The 1,117-nt window shown below is 41.7% G+C and overlaps 1 protein-coding gene across 1 annotated transcript; it reads left to right on the plus strand.

The window, feature by feature from the left end:
* Positions 1 to 362: 362 nt before the first annotated feature.
* Positions 363 to 916, plus strand: LOC102866059 (keratin-associated protein 13-1-like). Its single transcript, XM_006886814.1, has one exon. The coding sequence runs from the start codon at positions 404 to 406 to the stop codon at positions 914 to 916; it is 513 nt and encodes a 170-aa protein (XP_006886876.1). The 5' UTR covers positions 363 to 403.
* The last annotated feature ends 201 nt before the right edge of the window (positions 917 to 1,117 follow it).

Genomic DNA, 1,117 nt, shown 5'->3' on the forward strand with positions numbered 1-1,117 from the left:
AAAGGAAAAATGTACCTGAATATTTTCCTCTTTATAGAAAAGTATTCACTCAGTACAGTTAAAAAAAAAAAGACAAAAGCACGCAAGAGAAAAAGGAAAGTCTCTATTTGCCATGATGAGAAGAGCATTCATGTCAAATAGTCATCACATTTCTTGCATAAAAGCTTTGTGCCCTAACAACACAATTAAAGAACCCATTACTATAGAGAAACTATTCAAATGCAATTACAGAGACAACTACTGAGTTGCACATAAGTAAATAAGGAAGTACACATACAGAAAGGATAATCCTGTATACTGCCACACCTACTGCTGAGAGTATATAAATGTACAAGTATAGAAGGTGTCATTATACCTCAGAATCTTCTCAGAGTATCTCTGCTGAACTCACATCTCCTGGACCATGTCTTACCATTGCAGTTCTGGAAACTTCTCTAGCTCTCAAAGTGCCTGCCTGCATGGCCCTGTCTCCTCCTGTGGTTCTTCCTCTCCAAGCAACCTAGTCTACAGCATGGGATTCTGCTCTCCCATGACCTGCCAGCTGGGATCCTCTCTCTACAGAGGCTGTCAGGAGACCACCTGTGAGCCCAGCAGCTGTCACACATCTAGTGTGGTGTCCAGCCCCTGCCGGACTTCCTATTACTACCCAAGGACCTCTGCACTCTGCACTCCCCACCAAGCAACTTATACTAGGTCTCTGGGCTTCGGCTCTAGAAGCTGCCACTCCTTGGGCTATGGATCTCAAAGCTGTTATTCACTTGACTGTGTATCCAATAGTTTCAAACCCTTGAGTTCTAGAGGTTGTGGCTTCCCTTCTGTGAGTTATGGATCCAGACTCTGCTGCCCAAACTATTTTCCTTTTACAAGTTTCCAGACACCTTGTTACCAACCAATGTACAGATATGGATTCTACTGACTAATCTGTTGACTGGTCAAACCCATTCAAGCAATGCAGTAAGATTCTAGAGAAAGTTCATATATGACCATTATCTTCTGCACTGAAAACTAGGTCTATATTCCTTGGTCAACTTATTTTATTCCTTTCCACTCTTTAGCTATTGGCTGCCTGACTGACTCTGTAATATTACTGAATAACTCAAACTGTATTAGGATAAAA

The sequence above is a fragment of the Elephantulus edwardii genome, unplaced genomic scaffold, assembly GCF_000299155.1.
Source record: "Elephantulus edwardii isolate Elephantulus edwardi_28Jun2011 unplaced genomic scaffold, EleEdw1.0 scaffold00051, whole genome shotgun sequence".
Lineage (NCBI taxonomy): Eukaryota > Metazoa > Chordata > Mammalia > Macroscelidea > Macroscelididae > Elephantulus > Elephantulus edwardii.